Source organism: Scleropages formosus, chromosome 23 (genome assembly GCF_900964775.1).
Source record: "Scleropages formosus chromosome 23, fSclFor1.1, whole genome shotgun sequence".
Classification (NCBI taxonomy): Eukaryota; Metazoa; Chordata; class Actinopteri; order Osteoglossiformes; family Osteoglossidae; genus Scleropages; species Scleropages formosus.
In genome coordinates, this window is record NC_041828.1 from 3,030,385 (window position 1) to 3,053,635 (window position 23,251).

Sequence of the window (23,251 nt, forward strand, 5' to 3'; positions counted from 1 at the left end):
GAGAAGCACAATGAATTGCTGCTCTTTTCATTTTATAGGCTGATTCTTCTTTTCTTCTTAATCAATTGTGTTTAATGAAATCTCTATTGTGGTCCTAACCACTAAGACGGTTCACATTTAACCTGAGTCCCCGGGCGATGATCCCACAAACAAGGTTTCCTACTGAACTGATTTATTCAGCTTTAAGGATAAATAAATTGGAGAAAAAGTGTTTTAAATGGTTGTCACATCCTAACAGAAAAGAGAGCACTTGTAAAGGTTTACTCTTTAGTATTACGTACAATGTAGCATTTATTGTTTTTAGTTATTATTCATTATTTATGACTCCTTTGTCCAAGGTAAATTACATTACCTTTGCGCACTAAGGTACTAACATCAGTCTCCCCAAGAGCTTCCGACTGTGAGAGTTAAAGCCACAAATTTTCATCACCTCACAAGTTGAAACTGCAAGTCATCTTCAGCAATGAAGTTCACCCTCCGCGTGTTGCCTCATCTTAAAAAACAGCTGAAGGAATCATTATTACTTAATGAAACAGGTTAAATCCACAGCACAGGATTTTAGCAATAATCAATGTTCTTACCCTGGCAGTATTGGAGCATAGTGGATAATAATAATGTCTTTATTATTGTCAGTTGTCAGTATTATTGTCAGCTCTCTTTGAGACACTGCAAAGATGCAGTAAACTACTCCACAGTTGTGTCTTGTCACTGTAAAGCCAGGGCTTCTCATCCTGATGTGGAAATAACCGCATTCCACTGCCCTTGGTAAGCCCAGAGTAAGTTAAGAAAGATTAAATAAACGCTTTAAAAAGTAATATTTGAATTCTCCATAGGCACTCCCTTTCACAGCGAGTCTGGCACTTAACACATTGAAAAAAGAATAAATCAGAAATGCCACTGCTTGTTGAATCAAGACTCTAGGGTATATCTGGGGCTAAGTAACTGTAAAACACTGCCAACTCAAAACACACTGTTGTGCATCCACGCACTGGAAATAGTGTCCTTTGGTTGATGGCTGCCTCGTTTTCCAAAACTTAGATTCCCTGTTGGCATACATATTTAATAGTTAGAATGAGCAGCATTCCCCCAAAACATTATTATTTGTATCTGTATCCAGATTTTAATATATATATATATGTATGGGGGGGCGCGGTGGCGCAGTGGGTTGGACCCGGTCCTGCTCTCCAGTGGGTTTGGGGTTTGAGTCCCACTTGGGGTGCCTTGCAACGGACTGGCGTCCCGTCCTGGGTGTGTCCCCTCCCCCTCCGGCCTTGCTCCCTGTGTTGCCGGGTAGGCTCCGGTTCCCAGCAACCCCGTATGGGAGAGGCGGCTCAGAAAATGTGTGTGTGTGTGTGTGTGTGTGTGTGTGTGTGTATATATATATATATATATATACACACACACACACACACACACACACACACACACACAAACATACATAGCTTCACAGATATTGTAAGATTACAGATGGGATAAATATATATCCATGAACTTAGCCTTGGTTTTTTTTTTCCATCTTAATCCCTAAAGACCCAGGCTTTTGTTTGCATCTGTTTTATTAATAAACAGATTGAAGTGCCCCCAAAATATGTTTTAATGCAATTACAACTATCACAATTACAATTACACTAAATAGGACAGCTGTTAGTGCAGTGGTTAGAGCTACTCCCTTTAAATCCAAAGGTTGCAGGTTTGATCTCCACCTCTGTTAAGTGAATACAAGTAAACTATTTTTTTATAAGGTTTTATGAAAGCATTGTCGGGGGGGGAAAAAAAAAAAAAAAAAAACATTTGAGCAAGAGTGTCACAATCGGGATGAATACACTTTGTGTGAGACCCTCCAAGTAAAAGATCTGAGCCAACCAGTACTGCATGGTGTTTCAGAAGGTTGACTGGTGTCTTCCAGGAGTCTGAAGAGCAATGATAAATGCCTATGGATCTATTAAAGTAGGAAACTTTCCTAGAAGACCTAAGTTTCAGTCAGACTGTGAGGCCTAAAAAAACTGCCAGAAAGACATCAGCTCACAAGCTGCCCTTTCAAGAGGGGACCATGAACACAACAGACTGGGGGCTTTGGAGGCACGCGGGCTGTCAGTCTAGCTTATCACACCTCTGCAGGGCACCCCCTTCACCTCCTTAAGAAACTCCTTCATGATTTTTTTTTTCGTTCATTAACCTGAAGCCTGCTGACAGAGCGGTTCTGCTGTGCCACCATCCATGACATCTCCCGGATAAAAATGGACAGAGGAAGTAAGTCGTCTCTTAGTCATTCTATTTCTGTGTCAGTCCCATTCACAGCGGCATGAAAACCAAGGCACATTAAGGAGCCATCAATCCCATGCACACATTTGCTTCAACAATCACTTCTTTGCTGCTCACATGCAGCATTATTTTAAACACAGTGGAAATCTTACATTATAAGTGGGTCTTGCTGGTGAGGGTTGGATGCTGAGCAGGAGGCTTTGCCCTGCCTGTCATGAGGGAAGTTCCAACAGTGATAACATCTCGACTTGAGCAACATTACACATCAGGAAATTACCATTTAGGAAAGTATTCTGTGCAAGAGAAAGGCACCACTTATTTACCACTGGGAGGCACGGTGTGTTTCTAATCAGCTCTCATATATAGGCATTTAGGGTAAGATGACAGTGGCAATCAAATACTGGGGAACAAAGGCAATGGGTGACTGTTCTCATTGTTATCCTTCACCAAGAAAAAATATAAAACAATACACACACACACACACACACACACACATATATATATAGTCATGACATATTTACTGCTTTCCTTTACAATCTTGAGAAAGACTGTATATATATATATATATATATATATATATATATATAGAGTGGAGGACAATCCATTACAGCTCACATTTTTGTCCCCGTTTCTGTGAAATTGGGAATTTCCCCTGACACAGAGCAGTCTCCAGAGTCTGTGTGAGAAACTGAACAAATTGTATTTTTCATGCATTCAACAATTTTGTGCGGAGAGGCAAGTCCCCCTTCCTTTCCTGCCCCGCGTACAATGAACACAAACAAGCGTAAGTGTTAAAGCAGTCAATCATGCCAGCTGCTGAGGGACAGCTAGCGTGTGTGATTCAGAGACCGACGAGGCCAGAGAGTGAGGCGAGGGGCATAACAAGGTAATGAAGGTGAGGAAGGACAGGCAGCACGAGAAGGACTAGTAAAATGTTTTGTACTTCAGCTTGAGCATCACTAATTTGATCCCGGAAAGAGTCACACTTTCCCTTGAGTCCGAAAAACAGGAGATGGATTAACGACCTATTTCAGAATCCTTTGTTAGCCCATCCCGACTGGAGCTAGCTGAGTCAGCTTTGACCTCATGCTCCAGAAAAGGGTTTTGATATACAGAGCCATTTAGCAGCACAACTGTGTTCCATGATGTACTCAGCAGGGGGTGAAGGTAGGGATGAGAGCTACACTCTCCCACATGTTTCATCCTTCCTTGACATCCTCCACCCCGTGGGAAAGCAAAATAAAGGTGACAGAAGTAACTGAGGCATAGCTGCAAAGCCTGAATAGTTTCCTACACTCATTTTTTTCATGTGTGATACATTCAATCCACTGCATGATGACGACGAAGCTGGTGCACCTCTGAACCCAAAGGGCTTCATGTTTGACTTGCGCATGCCTTGGAAAAATGACTGAGGGGGTGAGCGTCCCCATATGCCAGTGCTTCCACTAGCCTGAAGCACTTCTAAAAAAAATTGTGGCTACGTGGCAATTCCACAGCTTCCACACACAGCCATAGTAATTCCTCCCGACACTATCACTACACAGAAAAAAAGCAATGATAGTTAAATCTTGTGCTAAAAATGTTGTATTGTAAAGGGTCACAACCACAAGCTAAACCTGGAGCAAAAAGACATCCTTCTGGCTTTAGAAAAATGTCTGCTTTAAAGCATTTAAGTAAACAATAATAAAGAACTGTTTTTTGCATACCTCCAAACTGCTGCGCGATCAGAATTAAAATTCCAAATTTCCCAACACAGCAGACTGTGGAGCCATGTTCTCATACAACTAAGGGGAATGTTTCAATGGAAAAAGCATCTTGATGGATTGCCTACCCCAAAATCAATGTTGGATTTAACGGCATAGAATATTTGAAATGCCTAAAAGGGCAGAACTTTTCCACAAATGAATTGCAAGCCTGTTTCTATTTTTATACAGGTCTCTTTCCTTAAAACAGCACTGCCCAGATTTCTATTCACTAGTTTTGCGTGAGGGTGCTTGCATGTGTTTGCGTGAAATTCTTGCTTGAGTTAAATACTCTACTATGGGCTGTATTTCCAATCTTGTGCTTCTGTAATCTTATTTTGTGAGACTATGTTTAATGCAAAAACAGGGTGTCGCTGTAATACATTTACATTTCATGTGGTTTTCACAGTTGTTTTTGAATTACAACTGGACAGCAGCACTGCTCAAGTTATTAGCAGCCATTATCCATATCTGTGTGCTTGAGTGCCATTAGCAATATCTGTCGGGCACTGTGAGAGAGTGTCCAGGACAGGTATGAAGAGGGCAACTCAAATTAAAAAGCCTGAATGCTGCTCCAGATGGAATTTTTCTCTCTGTCCACAATCATACCCAGTTGGACAGTGTGGTTCCAACCAGGAGACAACTTGTTTAACAGTTGTGGGTGGGACGCATTGGGTTTTGGGGTTATTACTCATTAATACATCTGGGCATTTTTAATTAAGATACTCTGTTTAATTAGATGGCTTGTCATCACAGTAGGATTTCTCTCAATGAAGCAGTTCATATTTCGAACCTTGACTAAGAATAAAGCAGTCAGCAATTTCCCAGAGGATCACACGAAACTCTCGGAAAAAAAAGTCACGTATAATTCATCCTATTATTATTAGGATCTAGCTGATGCTTTCGTCCAAATTGGCTGGCAATGTTGGATCATCTACTTCGATTTACACTTTTCTCCAAAGCAACTTAGAGTGTTAAGTAACTTCTAATTACTTACCTATTTATACAGCTGGGCAATTTGGAGTAATCTGGGGTAAATAGCTTGCTGAAGGGTGCTGCAGCTGGAGATGGTATTGAAACCTGTGACCTTTGGGTCCAAAGGCAGCACTTCTAAACACTATGCAATGCTGCCTGTACTGATCTTATATCATACAAGTGAAGATATATTTTATGGCTGGCTCATCGAATTACATGAACTCCACTCCACCAACACACGTCAAATTTCTTAAGTTCAGACAGTGACGCACAGAGCAGCATCGAGTGGAAAGAGCGGCAATTGTGGCGGTGGGGCTGGGAAAGTGCTGCAAATCACAAACTGTTATTATCTGAAATAAAATACGTACATATATTAGAACAGAAGTATAACAGTTGGATGTTGTCTGAATAAAATGAGTTTGCCAAAAGCGATCGCTGGAGCAGCTCTTAGCAAGTGCCATGGAGATTTCCCCGAAGGCGCTCCTCCATTAAAACTCGCTGACAGCTTTGTCATCCGCAAACACCCCTGTTGCTTTGGGTGCCGTGTGCTCGTTCCAGCCAGAAGTAGCGCGAGCATTAAGCTCATTGCTGAGAAGCACTCTTTTTTAATACCATTACAGCTCTGGTAAGCACGGTCACCTGTACGTCTGAACTGAATTGCACCAAAGGTTCTCATCACTCCCCTCTGCTCTGCTAGATTGGCTGACTAAATAAATAAATAAATAAATAAATAAATAAATATCTTGTTATGTTCAATTGTATTGCCACCAAGTGTTCAAAAGCAATGGTCAAACAGCAATCCACAAGCTGAGAGCAAATGGCCTTTATCACGCTGTCAGCCACTCATACTATTGTTCATCTAAAATTGCTAAAGAACATCCTGGCAAACAAACACAGGAACGTTAAAGAAAGAAGAGAAGCAGGAGGGAGAACAACTCATTAGCATGGTGGTTCTGTGAAACGGTTCCAGGAACAAGGTCAGAGTCCCTCGTTTACCCCATTTAAATATTCACATTCCTCTAATTGTACACTAGCTGTTTAACACTGGAGTCAACCAATCGAGTGATGAATGGGGAAGGTGGCAGGGAAGGAGGGGTCAAAAGTGCTGGATTTCTCACCATACAGCTATGCCTTGCTATGGAGATTGGGGTCAAGGGCACAGAAGTGTTTCCCCTGCAAAATAATTACCCACCACTGAAGGCCGTCATCACAGCTGTTTAATTACAACTCTCTGAAGGAATTAAACAAACCCCCCAGCCCACCTAAAAAAAAAGAAAAAAATCAAAGATGTATCTGAAGCTTTAATGACTGCTTTTGTGCTCCCCCATCCATGACTAATGGCCAAAGCAAATATGGCTCTCAGATTGAGTCGCTTGTGCTCGCTCTCTTGCAGCCTTGGACCGGAACCAGAGCCAAGCGGATGACGGACCCCTTGCTGTTGTACCAGGAGGGCCAACAGGGACCCTACCCATGGGTTTACAAGCCTCTGTTGTTATGCTTTTTGGCACCGGAACAGGCTGCCATTTCCAAAAAGCCCATCTCGTAATTCACACAGGTTTATGTTAGTGGTAAAATGCCATGATCGATTTTGAATGTAAATTAAACAACTTCAACAGAATATCTGCATACATATTGCAAATGATATACATACTGTAAAATATGAAGTACTCTGATCTGCAGAAAAAGACATTGATAAAAGTGCCCATTATTTGTTCACTTTATATGTAAAATACATTGTCAGTTCTGACATACTTCAAGATATAGCCTTTCTAGGATTTCATACTGCTTTTCACGTATTTGAATATTTTCCTGAAGAAGAACATTTCTTTAATAAGAAAGCAAACAAAGGTGAGCAGAGCTACCTGTATGACACCATGAAACGCTGCCCAGGTATGCTAGTTAACAATCTTCATTTTCTGCCTCTGAACTCTTTTCTGAGCATTGATCAAATCACCTGGAATTAAATCTCGCAAGAGGTTTGAGGAAATGCTTATTTACTGATTGATTAAACAGCCCTGCTCCAAAGCCCTGGCAGTACATTACTCAAAACCAAGGATTACGTGGAATAAAAAAGAACCAAACAAACCAGGGGGGAATTTGTGGGTCTCCAAGCCTTCTGAAATACACCTTCTGTCAACTCTGCCGACAGAGATGAATTATAGCCCACTCCAGCAAATCAAGAGAGGATCAAACACGCAGTGGCGAAGGTGCTGAAAGCGCAACTCTGACGGAAATCTGATGTCACCTGTCAGTCAGAATAAGGCTGTGGCCAACCATTGAGAGAAAAGGCACACCTACAATTAGATAAGGAGGCCCCACCAGCAACCACCCTCATCGCTTTGCACCAGCACGAATTAGACTGTTCCAAACCTATATGTGTGTATGACACATTTTGAGGACTTTCTCCTTGTCCAGCTTCTTTCCAAGCCTTCATTTCATCCCAGCTGGATGAGCTCTCTCTCTTTCTACTTTCCCATCTAACTTTTCTTTGACAGCTGCATCACCAACAGCCCCTCTACATGACGATTCACTCACGACTATTCTCTCTCCATACTCTCAGCGGCAGCCTGTTGTGTTCAGTGGAGGAAAAAAATAAACCAACATGGATGTTCTCAAAGGCAAGCCATTTCTTCTTCAAAGACCTGATGTGACATCAAGAAGCTACTTCATCATAACAGCTCTGTTCTTGCTATTGGGTTTAAACTTACATCAACAGGCTCACACACTCTTATCGCTGCCCACAGAGCCTGCCCGACTGTTTCCATCGACCCCGGAGCCCCACATTTTAGAATTAAATTCCACTGATAACATTTTGTGTGATTATCTTTTTTTCTCAAGTTTTGGAGATTACCGGGAAGAACGGTACTGATTCCGTGCAGGACTTTGAGTCAAATCGTTCAACTTAGCAGGTTCTGATCAGAGGAACTCATGTCCCATGTGACAACTTGCCCCCCAGTGTGGATGTCAGCAGCTGGAATTCTATTCAGAGGAATTCTTTTAATTTCTTTTGGAGAAAGAGCCAATTTTGGAGCCACACGGCACTTCAGCAGGAAATCAATCACACCTCCTCTATGGGTTTAATTAGCTTCAGTTAAACAACTGATGAACCTTCAATGTCTTAACAAGGATGTTTTTTCCTCCTGGATTTCGTTGGTGTTGGGTGCAACCATGAGCAAGAAATTCTGTTCCCTGTTTTGCCTTCAATATTGGAGATTATGGCTTGCTCACAGAGGAATTTGTGAGCACTGTTAGCTATCGGTTAAAAAGTAGAGTATGCCCTCATGGGACGCAAAGCTTTACATGAATGCACAACTCAATACAGATGTCATGTGCTCCCTGAAAACAGAACTGAATGAGAATGGGGTGGAGAGCAGGAGAGGCATGTGATTATTTGTATTGTCGAACATTGTTCCAGCCAGTCACTACACAGACTTTGGCTGGAAAAAAAACACACATCTTTGTCATGGTAATAATGCATTGCAAGGCAATATTTTGAATGTGGAAAAGAAAAATCGAGTCGACAGGGAGCAGAGGAAAGGACAAAGAAAATCAGCCAGTGTACATAGGGGGAATACAAAGTGGGAGCTGGTCTGGGCAAGAAGGGCCAAAAGCAGAGGGAAGTGAAGACACTGGGAAAGGTTGGCGTACTGCCTCCAGTTTTCTTGGCTAGGGACCGAACCTAAGCGCTCCCTGAAACAAAGCCAGAATAATCCCTCAGCGATCTTATCCATTTATTATCCCCTTTCTCTCTTTGCTATTTATAGCAAGTCTCCCAAAACCTCCTGTCTTTTATCTACACCCGCAGAGAACGTTGACGTGTCTAATAAACGCATGGATCACCGGTGCTAACAAGGACATAATTAATAAAATTTCAAACGAATAAATAAACAGAACTGGGAGCAGAGGTGGGGAGAAATAGTTTGAATAGATGCATTGATTTGCATTCCTCCGCTCGTGCTTCTGATGTTGTTAACTGTTCAACAAGGGAAACAGCTCCGACAGCCGAAGAGACACTTCACAAATAGGCCCTGTTTGGAGCATCGCGGGGGTGACTCTACCATAATGACCCCCAGGGCGATACGATGATTACGTGACTGCCTACGGCAGAGCCTCAAATGGACTCATTGAGATGTGACCTTCTGTGAAAAGATGGCACGCTCATTACGATCGACGGCTGACAGAATTTCACAGCGAAAATGAGTGTGATTCATTGTATTTATTGTTACCTGCATATGGCAGCTATTCATAAGTTTTATAAAGGACGCTGCTGTCAATTCACAGCCTATCTACTTACTTTATGAGGGAACTTTATTCATCTGCCACCCTTTTTGGCTTCTGTTTCGCGAGTCTGTGAAAAATCACGAAGGGTATGAGGAAGGGAAAGGAAGCCTTAAACCAGCAGGTGATCAGTAGCTAACCTGCAGACTTAGGGTTGAAAACACTTTGGAAGTTCTCCCCATTTTCTCTAGAGGATTAAATATATTCCCAAAAACAGGCACCCTGGAAAGGACAGGAGGTCGAAAACAGTAAGAAAACACAATTCCCCTGAATTGATGCATCAAATTTCTTACAAAATCTTTGCTGTTCATCATAATGAACCATAAATCAATTTACAGGACTGGAGCATATGAAAGTGTGATCTGTATCTCATATTACATGACACACACATTGCCATTGGAGTAGCATGCAATTGCTTCCAAACAACGCACAGCCAGTATTGAAGTAATGTGAAATTTATCTTCTGTTAAATTCTAATTTGTTTTGTTAAACCCTAATTTGTTTATTTTGTGTTGAGGGTTCGTCAATACTTATAACAATGTTAAGTGATCATTGCAAAGTGTGAGGGAGGAGGAGGAGAAAAAGAAAACGATGGAAAGATGGATAAGGGCTGGTGCAACAGCGGTAGAGATGGAAATCTACCTTGGTAGACGACTATCCAAATAACAGACAAAGGGATTGAGGAAGGGAGTCGGCACATCTTTAAGGACATTGATTAAGACACTCCAAGTAATGGCGTAGGTTTGGTTTATGATATTTCACACCTACTATGATAAATGATGCTGTTCAGTATTTGGCATTAATAACCAGCGGCAGTGTTGTTAGCGCTCAGTGTGCTATTTACGATGGCGCTCTAGAGTTGCTGTGGGGTTGTGTGGTTGAGCCAATAAAACCACACTTTTCAGTGCATTAGTATGTGGAGGGGATGAAACACAAGTCATCGCAGAGACCTCGGAATGGAATTTTCTGCCTTGCCTCCGTCCCATTTCTGGCACTCTTATCACCTTTATGGCAGCCGTATACACGTGGTACCAGCATGTTCGCAAGACATCCTGCAGCAGAACTCCTCTAACAGCCATGGTCAGATCCAACTCAGTAAATACTTCCCACCATCCAACAGGCTGTTTTCATAACTGGGTGTGGGGTGACTGCCATTTCTTCCCTGAAGCCCGAGACAGATGGAAGGACCTGCCTATGACACTAGTTACCTCTGTTTATAAATTAATACGAGTCTATAGATCCACATCCCCCTTGAAAATGAGGGCCTGGAGATTTCAACAGAACCGATATTGCCATCTTTTTCCCCAGTTTCCACCATGCATAAAATGACACCATGATCTTAGCCAGGCTGCAGTTACATTACTTTGTCCTCTGGTGGCCAAAGCCATGTTAATCCTGTCTTTGGTTGTCCATCTTCCCTTTCTTCTAAGCTCACATTTTCTGAAAGCCCGCACCTAATTTAAGACGCACCAGGAGTGGACTCCAGCATCCGAGCATGCTGTGCACTAGTCCTATGTGAAATGTGGACCCTTTGTTGTTTCTGGGACTCCGAGTCGATCCAAGCAGATGGTTCGGCTTTGAAGCCATCAACTTCTTTCTGAGGCCTGAATTGGGATGGATTGTGTGACTCACTAATCAATACTCAAAAATTCAAAGCTTGACATATTTTTGGAACCGCTGTCAGCACTACCCCTGAAAAATAAATGAAATTAAAAAGTCACATAGCCATCTTATTATCTGAAAAGTCAAATTTCTTTATTTATTTATCAGTCCCTGTTGCTCTCCGGCTTTCACGCTCACCCTTCAGCTACAGCTTCCAGTGATTAAGTTTTTATTTTTTTTTTTTTTTTAAGAAAAAGTGGGAAAGGCAATTGCTTTTCCATCCACGTCCCCAGCGGTTCGCTAAGGTCCTCCTCTGAATATATTCAGGGTGACTGGGTGTCACAATATAAGAGAAGGCTGAGCCCCTGTAATGAATGGTAAGCGAGACGGTATTTCACCTCCCTGACATCTCCATTCTCCTGCTAGCAGACAACAGTGCAGGGATATATCACGCCCACACCTCCCTGTGTTTTTATACCCTCCAACCTGTCTTCCTGATCAGATTAGCTTTTATTGCACCATCCCATTTAAGGGGACGAGGGGCCTGGGATGTTAGCTGTTTGCAGGTTGGTGAAGAGATGTACTTGAATCTGACGCCCCTGAAAGGGCAGAACTCGTTGATGTGTCCCTATGAACTGCCCAAGGGGATGATCTATTCCTCTAAAGTAAACAGTGATTCCTCCAACCCCATTCTGTTACTTATATTTACATGTATTTACCTGGCTGAGTTCATTTCTACTGGAGCACTTGAAGGCAAGTAGCTTGATCAAGGGTAAAGTTGTCCACCCATCCATCTATCAATCTTCACTGACCACTAATTCAACCATAGCCCCATGTCATCTACACAGGCTTGGAAGTCCAGGTGACTGACCTCTCCAGCTGTAGACTCCACTCCCTTAAAAAAGAGAATCAGCCGAAACAGAAGTCTGCTTCCCCAGTCCCTCATTTTCCACCATGCATATAATGATGCCATGAAGTGAGCCAGTCTGAAGCTACACTGCTGCTTTGTCCTCAGGTGGCTAAAGCCATGTTAATCCTCTCTTTGGACAAAGCCAGAGCTGCAGGAACAGGAGCACTCCAATGTCAGTGCTGCTTTTTTAAAGGGACTGAACCAGCACTGTGGTCACTGGGAAAGTCTGCACTTTATTGGAATGTAAAATTTCAGATGGGTGATGTGCATTATGAACTATAAAAGCCTGGGGAATCAAAGAGGGGAGCTTTAGTGTTCATTTTAAGTGCTTAGCAGACACTGGCATCAAAAACGTCAGGTCCACATGTATTGCAGAGACATTTTATATGAATTGCTTTTCTCAGGAGGGGGCACGGTGGCGCAGCAGGTTTGGCCGGATCCTGCTCTCTGGCGGGTCTGGTGTTCGAGTCCCGCGTGGGGTGTCTTGTAACGGACTGGCGTATCGTCCCGGCTGTGTCCCCTCCCCCTCCAGCCTTACGCCCTGTGTTGCTGGGTTAGGCTCTGGCTCGCCGCGACCCTGCTTGGGACAAGCAGTATCAGATGATGTGTGTGTGCTTTTCTCAAGGGTGCAGTAGAAGATTCTGTCTTGGGACTTTGTCCATGTGCCAGTGACCCAAAACATCACTCTTTCTGTAATGTTCAATGTAAAGCTAATAAAGGTGACTTAAGAAGGCCAACATGGCCACCGCAGTTAGGATCATGATTCAAAGACAAGAAAATCTGGCCTTCTGCACAATGTGACACGAACATGAGAGGAAACACAAAAGAAGAGGAAGAACTCCGAAACGGCCCTGAGAGAGAGAGACGTGACGTAGCGTCTGCTCTGGCACGATCAAGGCGCTGCCTGCCTCCTACAGGTGTAGTGCAGCCATCAATCCATTGTCACTGCTGGGCTCAAAAGTGGTCTGTCAGTCAGGCACTGCGCTGTTCCTCATCCGAGCCCTAGAGGGACAGCCCTTCCTGACTTTCCTTAGACAACATCTTCATTCATACGAGTCTGCAAATCAGGAGATGCTGAGGGAGCCACATCTGTACAAGGGGGAAGGCATTCTATTAACCCTGCCCTTGTACCCACAAGTAGGGTTCTTAACCCTAACTGCATTAAGAACTTGAAGCTTACAGGCTGACACCATATAAACAGATGCCCATGCATGGAATATAAATTAAATTGATGCTTTTCAGCTGATTTGCATTCGGGCATCTGTTATGCCGCTAAATCAAAAAATTCAAAAATGGTTGGATGAACACCTTTTGTGAAACAAAACTCCAGCATCATGTTTTTGGAAAGTGCTTAAAGCTGGAAAGTGTCAGCAGATGTCAATCAGAGCAGGGTATTAAGGAGATGATTACATCTTACTGCACTCAGTACAGTCCAGACTTGTTTAAGGTCCCATTCTTAATTGGCAGCAATAAAGAGGCATGAGTACAGAGTGGGTGGAGGCACTCCCCATGACTCGCTAACAGTGTGACAGGATCAGACCAAAGAAACGTTGGACCACTGCAATGAGAAGAACTGGGTGGACTGAGGCGCCCTCTAGTTCTGTAGCCTCCACTGCCGAGTTTGATGTGCGGAAGCTGATATTCCACCTGATTTAAATCTGCAGATTTAATTATGCAAAATATGACTGGTGTTGGGTTTCCTGGAGGGAATTACTGTTGCTTCAAAGTTGCAGGACCACACTACTGATCTAAATGGGGCCTTGAGTTTCGCAGTGCTGTGGTAAAGTGTCTGCTTAGAGATTAAAGTGGAGTGAAATTGTTCTTGTGTGTTACTTTCCTGATAGCTGTTAGATAGGTACACAAGGCTCAAATTTCTGATGCTTTTCTATTTTCCAACTTCACTTATATGGATTTCCTCCCACAGTCCAATGACATACAGTTTAGGCTATCCAGGGTGCAACCTTAACCCCAGCATTGCACCCAGTGATTCCAGGATGGGTTCAGTCCTGCCAGGACCCTGAGCAGGACAAGCACTTAATGTGAGTGAGTATTTATATGCACATTCTACTGTGTAAATTAGTATGTGTAAACAGTTCATCTATTGTATCAGGCCTATATTGCTGGAGGCATCTCATAAGAACACTGGGGAACATATCATGTGGAGGAGAAATTCATCAGACACAAAACAAAAAAAAAAAAACAGCTGCTGCAATAGGTCTTGTTTTCATTATAGCTGCTTGTAAAATAGACTCGGTGCTTATGAGTGTAAGGGGGATTGGGGACTGAGATGAGATGTGACCTAATTTGGGAAGGTGTGAGATGAGGAGGGCCACACTGCCAGTGAATCTCATGCAACCTCTTACGCTGGTAAATTTACACTTCCGCTGAGTAATGCAAAAAAAAAAAAAATAAAAAAATAAATTAAAAAATCATAACTGTGAAAGGAGATAAAAGGGCTGCATGTGGTTTTCGAAGTCATGCAGTCCCACCGGGGGCAGAAAGCAGAGTGGTTTAGCAGATCAAGACCTGAACTTGATGGGAAAAGGTAAGAGGTTTCAGGGTCCAAAGGATGGTCCAGTGACTGTGCCCTACCATTGAGTAAACCTGCTGAGGTAAGGGCTACTTGAGAAACATTCAAGCAACGGCATGGGGTGGTACTTTCCGAGGCGACGCTACTCAGCACTGCGTTTCTTTGTTCTTCAACGCTAAATACTGTGGACCAAAGGCACGGGAAGCACGGTGACTGCACTGCAGACGACCGCATTGAAATGCGTTGGAGGTCCACCAGACGTGCCTCACCCGTACTTCTTACGTGCCTGAGGACTGATTATTTTTGCTCGCGCACGGTTGAGGGCCCGTCTCCCTTGCGAGGACCGGGTCCGCATCTCACCGTTCCGAACCCTCTTGCCTCGAGCTGCGAAAAAAAAAAAAAAAAAAACTAGTCGCTCTGGACAACTATTGTGGGAAATGGGCACCTGGGATGAGATGACGCCCCAGGGGGAGGGGCAGGCGCTTGTCTCGTTTCATTTAAACACCTTCTCATGCCTCCTGGGTGCAGTCCAGCACAGGCAGGTGGACAGAGAAAAGCTGCTGGGGAAACCCAGAACAGAGAACAGCAGAGAACCTGATTCATTTTTTCCCCTCACAACCCCTCCTTCATCTTCTGTTACTTGTCCAAAAGAAAGCATGAGAACCCAGTAAAATGCAGTACCACAGTATTGAGTACAGCTCAGCGCTACATTTACACTACGCCGCTGCTACATTAGCGCTGCTCTAGTGGCACCCCGGCTCGGAGAGACTGCTCGGGTCCCTGCGGCCTCTCCCGCCCCTCCCGATTTCACATTCATTGCCAGCTCCCCCGCCTCTAATTGGGAGACTGATTATCCAGCCTCCTGAGCGACTCCCGCAGCGCCGTGCATCTTAAACATCCATTCCGCTCTGGAAATCATCAGAGGACAAACAAATAAAAACAAACAGGAGTCCAGGGTCGGGTCAGCCGTGAATTAACACAATGGCGATCTACAAACACGGGGAGGGTGGAGCAGACACATTGCACCGCCTTCAATATCTGCCATTTCTCTTTGATCAAAGTCCCCCTACCCCCCCAGAACTCATTGAAAATACAGTGACCAGGGACAATGCACACGCTCTCCTGTCCAGAGTTAATCAGTGGAAACAATGACGACGGATTGGATTAAACGTGTAAATACTCCGCGTGAAGATCAACAGCAGCCGCAATGAAACACGACGGTTTTGTTAACACCCACCCCCCAGCTCACCATTGCTTCACAGATGGATAAAAAGTCCATCTCACGGGGTTCATCAATAATCCTTAAGGAATTGAAAGAGAACTACTTGGTCACTTTATAAAAAAGAAGGTGCGCCCCACTCCCCCAGGCCATATTTGCCTCTTACATGTAACCTTTAAACGACTATAAATTACTGAAACGAATGACAATAATTGAGCTATTAGTGCTGCCAGCTAATTTCCAATTACATTTAATTAAGTGGCCTTGTTTTAAATTGAAAAAAGGCAACCCACTCACTGGGATATGCCTGTAATATTTACCATGTCAAACTCAGGCCAATGGATAATGGCAGTTGATTGTGATCAACAAAACTGTAATTAGGCTTATCGCATTTTCAGTTCAAAATAATAAAGAATAATAACAATAATTTGCAAAGGAAGAACAAAAAAGTGCACAAATTTCTCTGGGTTCCTGGGACCCTAACAAAGCCACGGAGAAGAACTGCAGAACTACATTTGCATTTTATGGGGTGTCACAGTGGCGCAGTGGGTAGTGCTGCTACTTCACAGCCCGTGGGCTTTTTGGTTGCGGGTTCGAATTCGGCTCAGTCTGCGTAGTTCTCCTCCAGGTGCTCCAGATTCATTCATTCCATCAGGGGAACTGAAAACTCTATGTTGCACATAGTGTGTGTGTGTGTGTGTGTGTGTGTGTGTGTGTGTGTGTGTGTGTGTGGCTACCCTGCGATGTGCTGGTGTCCCAACCAGGATGTATCTGCCCAATGATTCTGGGATAAGCTCTGGACCACTGAGACCTTGACCAGGGCAAATGGTTTTTAAAAGTCATTGAGGGGGTTTAGAGCCAGAATTCTACTGTTTCCCTGATACAGCCAAGACTGTGTGTTCAGAGCCCTGCTTTGATGTCACTAAGCACAGTCTGGGTTTTTGTTGTCTATTCTTCCGCATGCAAGTGGATTTCACCCACTGACCGTCACGCCATGCCGAGCCTGGAGTCACCCCAGTGGCCTCTGTCAACGCAGAAGACAAAGCAGTTGACTTCTTCAACATGTAAGGGCATCTGAGGGGACAAAACGGAATGGCTGATGATTCTCAGCACAGCAGCGATCCACTTCTGCTTGGCGTGTTTTCTTCTTCCCACAAATGGTACGGAATGGGACTCGGTGAAGGAAGTGGGGGAATGAGAACTGCACTGTCCCTGATAACTGTTCCCCAGGAAGACGGGGCATGGATCTCAACAACAGCCCAACCGTTAAAATTCCCAACTGATGCTTGGTAATTAGCTGCATGAGTTCAAGAGGAATTTTGGTCCACCTGCTCAGCTTAAGTGAGCCGATTATACTAAACAGGGGATTTTCTGCAAACTCACCAGGTGTATTAGTCCATAAGGTCCATAATCACCTGTTACCGTTTCAGAACTGTAACATTTCGCCGCAAGCCAGAGGAAAACTAAAGATGGAGCAGCAGTCAGGCAGTAAATATTAAAGTTTATAAGCAGCCACATGGAAATATATGCTGAATATATATACATAATTTTGGCAGCAGCTTCACAGCAGCCAGAAAACAAGCATTCTTTGAGCTTCTGACTGATTTTCGTGGTATGTGGTGAATTGAGATGTTAACTGAAATCAGGTTCAAAAAAATTCTGATTTGAGCAAAGAGACCGGTTGCAGAGTCCTCCGGATGACTGGAGAAGACAGGTATCGATCCAAGTTGTCCTGACTGTCAGCAAAGAAATGTATTCAGACATATTCCGCAGAATCAGCAGCTGAGCACGAGCAAATTAAAGGTGGAGGTAGTGCAGATTCTGGATAAGTGAGTAAAAAATAAATAAAGTACATCTTTTGTCAGTTTTGATTTATCTTCATCTGACTAAAAACATCTTTTGATCAATTAGTTCCACAGACTAGCATATAAAAAGTTCAAAGATCGAAATAAGTGGAATACATAACGGGTTTTTCACCCCAGTGATCTAGAGGTCTGAAATGTGTGCTCGGCACCCATTCAAACTTAATGAAAATGGTACGTCTGTTCCTTCGTCCATCTGCCTCGTTAGGGCGGTGACTCAATCCTTGACCTAAACCCTGGAACTCCTCCAAGGTGACCAGAGAATGAAAAAGGAGAATAATGCAGTTTTGAAATTTCACTCAAGTTTGAGCTCTAAAACCATCGCACGGATCCAGATGCGAGCAGTTGTGGCTGATCACCACTGTCGGTAGTGCACACCAAAGTGCTCATATGGCAAAATCAACATGATGGAAAGCTAAATAAAAACACCACAATACATTAAGCAACCAGACTGCAATGTGTTTGTTTTATCAATTTTTTGGCTCATTTATGAGAAAGAGAGAAAAAAAAATGGCAGATTTCCCTCTTTAATTGATTATTTATTTTGCGTTTGCATTTGATGCAGCTTCCTCTTAAACCTCATTGCCAAGCAAGACGGGCATACGGTCCAAACCGCAATCTGTCCAGCAAACACTCAGCCACCACCCACAGGACACGCAGCAGACGGTCTCAGCTGGTGTTGCCAAGTGAACAAAGTCGGGTAAAAATAAATATGTGCTCATATTTCCTCAAAACTGGTTCACTCCTCTTGTGAAAACACTCCCCGTTTCACCTTCTGTCTACCAAGAGGTGGTGATACTGTACACATGATAACGGTTTGTGTTCCAGCTGTGTGCGAGGTCATAATTTAATTAGAAAGAAAGGCAGAGAGACTGTGGTTGATCTTTGACTGTGTCCTGCTCCTTCCCTTGATGAATAAGCACATAGTGGGGATAGAATTACAGCTCCAACGGACAGATGTGCTATTAGCCCTGTCATATTGATCGCATGCTTCATTTTTTAATATACTATAATACATGGTGATAAAAAAATCGTTTTTCCTTAAAAACGGAGGGAAATGAAATGCAGCAAGAAAAGAAAAAAATAAACATTTCTTGAGCTTCTGTTCTGTTTTGAATTTTGATAAAGTCAAATCTGATACTTGTCAAAAGTGCATCAAAGGCAACATTTGTCATGCTCCCATGGAAATTTCAAGAAGCAAGCCTGCAGATTTCCATGCATTTATTAAGTTTCACACCACAAAAACACACAGTTTTAAAAAATGGCTTATCGAAGTAACCATCTCATAAATGACTTGATTGTGGTGCTTTTTTTCCAGCAATAGCAACTGTGGACTTGGCCCTTCCATGACCTCACAGTATATTTCAGAAAGCAGAGAGAAGCATCTTTATTCCAGAAGCATCAGGTTCCAAAACACGACAGGTTGTCCCTTTGGTTGGACTTAGAGCTGCCTTTCACCCACGTCCTGCAATGGGCCCACAGAGGGGGTATGAACAGCCAGCAGAGTATGGTAGAAGTTGAGTTCATTTCATTTTTTGTAGCCCTCTCTTAGCACTGCCTCAAAGGTCTGAACACCAACTTAGTGGAAAAAAACTACAGGATGAAATGGAACACATAGCGTTAGTAGTCACGAGAACGATTAAAACATGAAAAATGATAAAAACAATGGAAGTGAAAAGAGGAAAGGAAACCAAAGTCTTGAGGTTGGTACAATAGAAATAAACATGTGGGTGGCAAAGTCCAGGCCAAAGCAAACAAGCAGGACGTGAAATAACCACACTCCCAGCTCTACCGCTTACTCAGTAGCGTAAACGCAACCTACAGTCATGCTTCTGAACCTTCCCAGGGAGGAGGTAGGGTGCTACAAGCTCCAAGACCACCAAAGGCTGGTCATTGACATCTCATTAGGAGTCTGAGGGAAGTGAGGATAGGAAAAGGTCTTGATCGTCCCACTCCCTCAAGTGCAGAGGTACAGCAGTTGAGCAGAAATAACCAAGTAAAAAGTGTTACATCAAGGAGTTAAACCCATTCTGTGCTTATTACCAGAACAGAGGTGGGAGAAAAGCAAATTAAGTCACCAGGGAATCATTTCATGTCAGCGAAAGATAAATTCAGTGGAAAAAAAAATGGCTTTTAAGGGGAAACTTTGGTGAGAATAAGGCAAACAGAACTACTCAACCTTTCAGCATTTCCTCACGCAAGTCAATTACTTTTATGTGACTTTTAAAGACATTTCAACTCACATTTGCAGGCAAAATTAAGTTCCTGTCAGTTAAATCACGCAATTAAGAGCAACAATTTCCATAATTAACTCAAAATAACCTTAGTCAAAATCGCATATGACAATTCCCTTCAAATGTTTTTCAGATGTGCCACAGATTACCTAAAGAAATGAAAAAGTGCTTACTGCACTTTCTATTTCACTAGTCGTCATTACTGGAATGACTCCATACAATTCACTTACAATTAAATACATGGTGCAATGTAGTAATGTAGTAATAATATGCACTGTATAACTGCATACCTACTGGTAGTGTCCACCTGCAAAGCAGAACATGCGTTAAACTGAGTATTCATTGGAAAAGAAAACACTCTACCCAAAGTGCACAATGACATGACATTTGACACTGGTGGGAAACATGTAACATCAAGCTGGGGAGCCAACACTTACTTATACAATTTGACCTTATCATGAGCTTTCTGTATTTGCTCATCCATCCATCCATCCATCCATCCATCCATCCATCCATCCATCAGTTCTTATAATTTGTCCATCTATGGTTGCATTCCTTCTTTATTTTTTTCAATACTGGCAATCACATTTTCTTTTTCCCTTCCTCATTTATTCCTCTGTATGGTGCTTTCTGATAATTATCTTGTAGAAATCCACTACTTTAATTAATTATTGATTTATTGAATAATTGATTGACTCACTTAAGAGGTGCATCAACAATACTCCCCCAACTGCCCAAGTCTCTCTCGAGAGCATCTTCTTAGAGACAAGAATCTGCTAGAACAAGTTAAGGGCTTTGATGATCAATACACATAGAGTAGTTAATTAAAGACTTTGCAGACTGCTAAAAGTCTCTCTGGACTGATTATTTGTGCATTTTCACAGCTACAGTGAGCAAAGTTTGCCACTCATACCATATTCCGTGGGTTTTCTGACTAGTCAGATACACGTCAAGTTGAGTTCACCAGTATTGGCATCAAACGCAAGCGCTTCTGGCCTCGTTTTTGTTATGCTTCCTCTGGAAGTACAATACTTGAGTCATCATCCACGTTCTATCCATGAGCTCTCGCTGTACTTAGTAAGGACTTGCAAGTACAAATGTCTGTTTCAGCAACAAGCAATGCAGCATGCTCCAGTCTACATGGAGAATCAGTTGTGACAGCTTTCACAAAGCAGGCCAATAACAGTCTATCTTCTCAAACGGAAGCGCATCAGCTAACTTTTGCTACCCTTACCAAAGCACTTTCAGCTAGAGCAACATTTATTTAAACAAAAGACTGCTACTATAGTCTTTTGATTCCCTAAAGACAGCACTAAACAAAATTCAGTCGGCACTTAGTTATTAAAGTCCAAAAACAGCAGAATAGAGTGAATGGCTTCCTCTTGTGTTTAATCTTGATTGCATCTGAGCGAACCTTTTTCCCACTCCATTTGAGTTTGTCTACGTTCCTGTATATCTAAGATTTTTTAAATCTGATTTGCAACGCCCAACACAAGCCGGGAATTTTCAAGCTGCGAATCTCCGTACTCTAACTGAACGACGATAGCTTGTACTTGCAGAAATCCGCTGGAACTTCTTAAAGGATTTGGTTGAGACAGAAAACTTGAGGTGGGCTATGCTTTTTAGGACAAAAACAGACCTTCAATTCCATCCTCACACCCCTCCCACAAAGAACCCCATCGGTGGCCACTTGCCATTGCGAAGAGCCCTCTGTCCCGCTGATTTCCAAGACATCATAGTCGTCCTCCAGCTGGAAGTCGGTAAAGACGAGGGCAATGGTGTCCCCGGGTTCGGCCAGCACTGTCCAGGTGCAGTCGGCATTGTTGTTGTAGTCCTGCGGGTAGTTAGGGCTGGTGATGACCCCACTCTGGCCCCGGAGGGTGCCCCCACATCCATCATCCGCTGTAACACAAACACAGAGGTGTTACGCATGTAAATAATGCACATGAACAATTAGGACCTCTTTTTTTTTCTATGTTGCTTTAGAACAAGTTATAAATAAGGGCAAAGAAAAAATAATTAATTCCGATAAAGAACTCCAAAACAGCTTGGGGTACTTGTGAGGGTGGGTGATGTAACGGTCTGTAATGTAGGTGCGACTAACAGAGATTTTTGCTGGTTATTTGTGCTGACAATAATTTATTTCCCTGGTTGGCATTTTTTTCTTCCGAAAGGCAATTAGACAACATAATGCATGAATTAAGCGCTACGGTGATAATTGCGCCCCCTGGCTGTTTTGCTCAGCAAGTCGGAGTCTCTCCGGCACCCTGCGACTCTTCACAGTTACCTGACAGCTGCAAGATGGGAAGAGCAAAGCGGCAAAGCGGCATTCGTGGGGGCAAACTCAAAGCACAGGCTCAGTGTGTGTAAGTGGAAAACCTTTCTGAACATGATGAGAGGGACCTCATAGAGAGAGGGTCCCCCACATTCCCCTCATCCCACCCTGCCGAATGCTCGACTTCAATTCGTGCAGCTGCAGAGCTCAGCTTTCCCAGTTTCATCACGTTCCGTCACGCAGAAACTACCCAGGATTCCTTTGTCATGTCACCTGGACTGAGGAGCAACAGTGTCTGCGGCAGAACCAGGCTGGGAAAACAACTCAGTCACCCAATGGCCACACGCTGAACCCGACTGAGCCCATACCAGCGCTTGATTCTTTCACGCAGACCACAGTCACACCAGAGGAAGCCCATCAGCTCATTTCCGAGCAGTGTTTCATATGGCGAATATTTTAACTTGTTCCAAGCAGGCCCAAGAACAGCAAAGGAAAAAAAGAAAAACCCAAAAACCCAGATATGATAAGAAATACTATTTATATCTCAGCAGGGAATATAATTACAGAAATTCCCAGCAACAGCATTAAACAATTACAAATAATGAACTAAAATCTGGTAATGCAGATATATACTTATATCTGATGATGTTCTCGGTTCCGGCTCCGTTGTGGTGGAATGACCTCCCCCCTCACTCAGAACTGCTGAATCTCTGTCCACATTTTAAAAGGGTCTCAAATCTCACCTCTTCCAGACCTACTTCGGCCATGATCGCTTAAGTTCATGCACTATAACTTTAAGATCGTGCCCAGATAAGCCCTTACGAAGCTGCTCTTGTAATGTAATGCAAATGTTTATATGCATCTCAAAATATATACACACACATCTTCAGAGCCGCTTGTCCCATATGGGGTCACGGGGAACCGGAGCCTACCCGGCAACACAGGGCGTAAGGCCGGAGGGGGAGGGGACACACCCAGGACGGGACGCCAGTCCGTCGCAAGGCACCCCAAGCGGGACTCGAACCCCAGATCCACCAGAGAGCAGGACTGTGGTCCAACCCACTGCACCACCGCACCCCCTGCTCAAAATATATATATATACGTATATATATAATACACTGTGTATATATATATATATATATATATATATATAAATAAATGTAATATATAAATATATATATTATAAAAAAAAATCTCCCCACTCGCCCCCCTTTTGCGGGCGGTCTTACTCCTTCAAGCTCGGGTCCTCTATCAGAGGCCTGGGAGCTTGAGGGTTCTGCGCAGTATCTTAGCTGTTCCTAGGACCGCGCTCTTCTGGACAGAGATCTCGGATGTTGTTCCCGGGATCTGCTGGAGCCACTC

General features: G+C 43.4%; 1 protein-coding gene across 2 annotated transcripts in view; it reads right to left on the reverse strand.

Moving 5' to 3' along the window:
* csmd2 (CUB and Sushi multiple domains 2) overlaps nucleotides 1-23,251 on the reverse strand; it is a 246,732-nt gene that overhangs the window by 138,194 nt on the left and 85,287 nt on the right. For both annotated transcript variants that reach the window (XM_029248162.1, XM_029248161.1), the window contains exon 5: nucleotides 21,309-21,516. In XM_029248162.1, coding sequence (XP_029103995.1) covers nucleotides 21,309-21,516 — 208 coding nt within the window. The remainder of the gene's footprint in view (nucleotides 1-21,308; nucleotides 21,517-23,251) is intronic.